This window comes from Galeopterus variegatus, unplaced genomic scaffold (genome assembly GCF_000696425.1).
Source record: "Galeopterus variegatus unplaced genomic scaffold, G_variegatus-3.0.2 Scaffold5666, whole genome shotgun sequence".
In the NCBI taxonomy this organism is placed as follows: Eukaryota; Metazoa; Chordata; class Mammalia; order Dermoptera; family Cynocephalidae; genus Galeopterus; species Galeopterus variegatus.
This window is the reverse complement of record NW_007731777.1, coordinates 139694-141040: the sequence shown is the minus strand read 5'-3', so window position 1 is coordinate 141040 and position 1347 is coordinate 139694. Positions and strand designations below refer to the sequence as shown.

General features: G+C 55.6%; 1 protein-coding gene across 1 annotated transcript in view; it reads left to right on the top strand.

The window, feature by feature from the left end:
- Positions 1-488: 488 nt before the first annotated feature.
- The window catches only part of LOC103605231 (vacuolar protein sorting-associated protein 13C-like), a gene marked incomplete at its 3' end in the record, with an annotated part of 138950 nt that continues 138091 nt past the window's right edge, over positions 489-1347 (top strand). The window contains exons 1-2 of the mRNA XM_008589816.1: positions 489-608; positions 749-875. Of these exons, the coding sequence (XP_008588038.1) occupies positions 489-608; positions 749-875 (247 nt within the window). The remainder of the gene's footprint in view (positions 609-748; positions 876-1347) is intronic.

Below are 1347 nucleotides of genomic sequence, written 5' to 3'. Positions count from 1 at the left end.
CCCGCGGCTTCGTCGTTCCCACTTTCTTCACCCCCCCAGGAGTTCCGGAGTGCAGTCAAAGCCAGGTTGGGCACGAGTCGCGGCGGGATGCAGAACTCGGGGATGCGGTCCGGGGTGAGCACGTTTGCGCACGCGGCGGGCGTGCGGGCCCTGGCTCGGCGAGCACGACCCGGGAGAAGCCCGTCCCCGCCCCGTAGGAGGCGCTCGGGAGCCGAGCGGAGCCGCTCCAGGCACCACATCTGACGGCAGGTGCCGGATCTGGACGACCCTGTGTTGGAGCTGCTCTGCCTGGAATGCACAAACGCACACCGATCGTCAGCGCGAGCCTCTCAAGGCGCGGTAATGCCTGACCCTTTTCTTCTATTTTCGGGGTGTTTCCTCCTGCTTCCGCAGCGACGAGCAAATTGCACCTCACGCCCCTATTGCAAACTGTTCTTCAGTGATTGAAAAACAATCGTTTTTTCTTGTCCTATCTCAACTCCGTCGATATGTACGCTTCGGGGCTCGTTGCTTTAATCTCCATCCGCCCCCGCTGGCCTAAGGCGCAGATTCTCAAAATGTTGGCTTCTAACTTTGGTCGCTTTGTCTTCAGTGCCAACAGGCGCTTTGTTTTGTGCAATCGTTTCCTGAATCCTTGGACTATTGCACTGTAGTCCTCAGCGAGAATTAAAGTAATTATTATCCCCTACAGGAAACTGTGACTTGTTCTCCCCTTTTAAACGCAAAGAGCTTCTGACGAACCCCCCAGGGTATTAAGCAGGCTGATGGTACCTGGGATCCGGCGTCAGATGGGTCTCCGCACCGTTCCTCCTGGGGCACCAACCGGGAGAGGCGCGTAGCCTTTGGGAAACCCAAAGCGCGCGCGGCGGCGTTCAGTACCGGTGTTCAAGGACCGCTGTCCTGAGCCTTTATACCCGCTGCGGGGAGCGCCTGCCAACGCGCCCGCCCGAGCCGCGCTGCGTGGTAACCTGAAGCCAGGCCCTCCCTTTTCCCTCTGCCACGTGGCCGCACTGCTGAGCAAGTTCTGGAGACCCAGTGCTCTCTCTCTCTCGCCCCAAGTGGAGATATTCTCCTCGGAAACCCTGAACAAGTTTGTTTCCTCACGTGCAAAAGAGGGTTAAGTCTTGACTATATCGCAGAGTCATTGTGAAGTTTGACGGACACGATGACTGTGAATGCATAGAGATGCTCTTCTTTCCACCAGTAAAAGGAAGAGTTCTTACCTAATACACTTCCCTAAATACAGCCCCTCCGTTGTCCAGCTTTCACAACTCTTTACTTGCTTTGCGGTTTTCAGTTCTGATTTTAGATGTTCTTTCTTTGTTGTTTTAAAACCCCTCTGGGTTA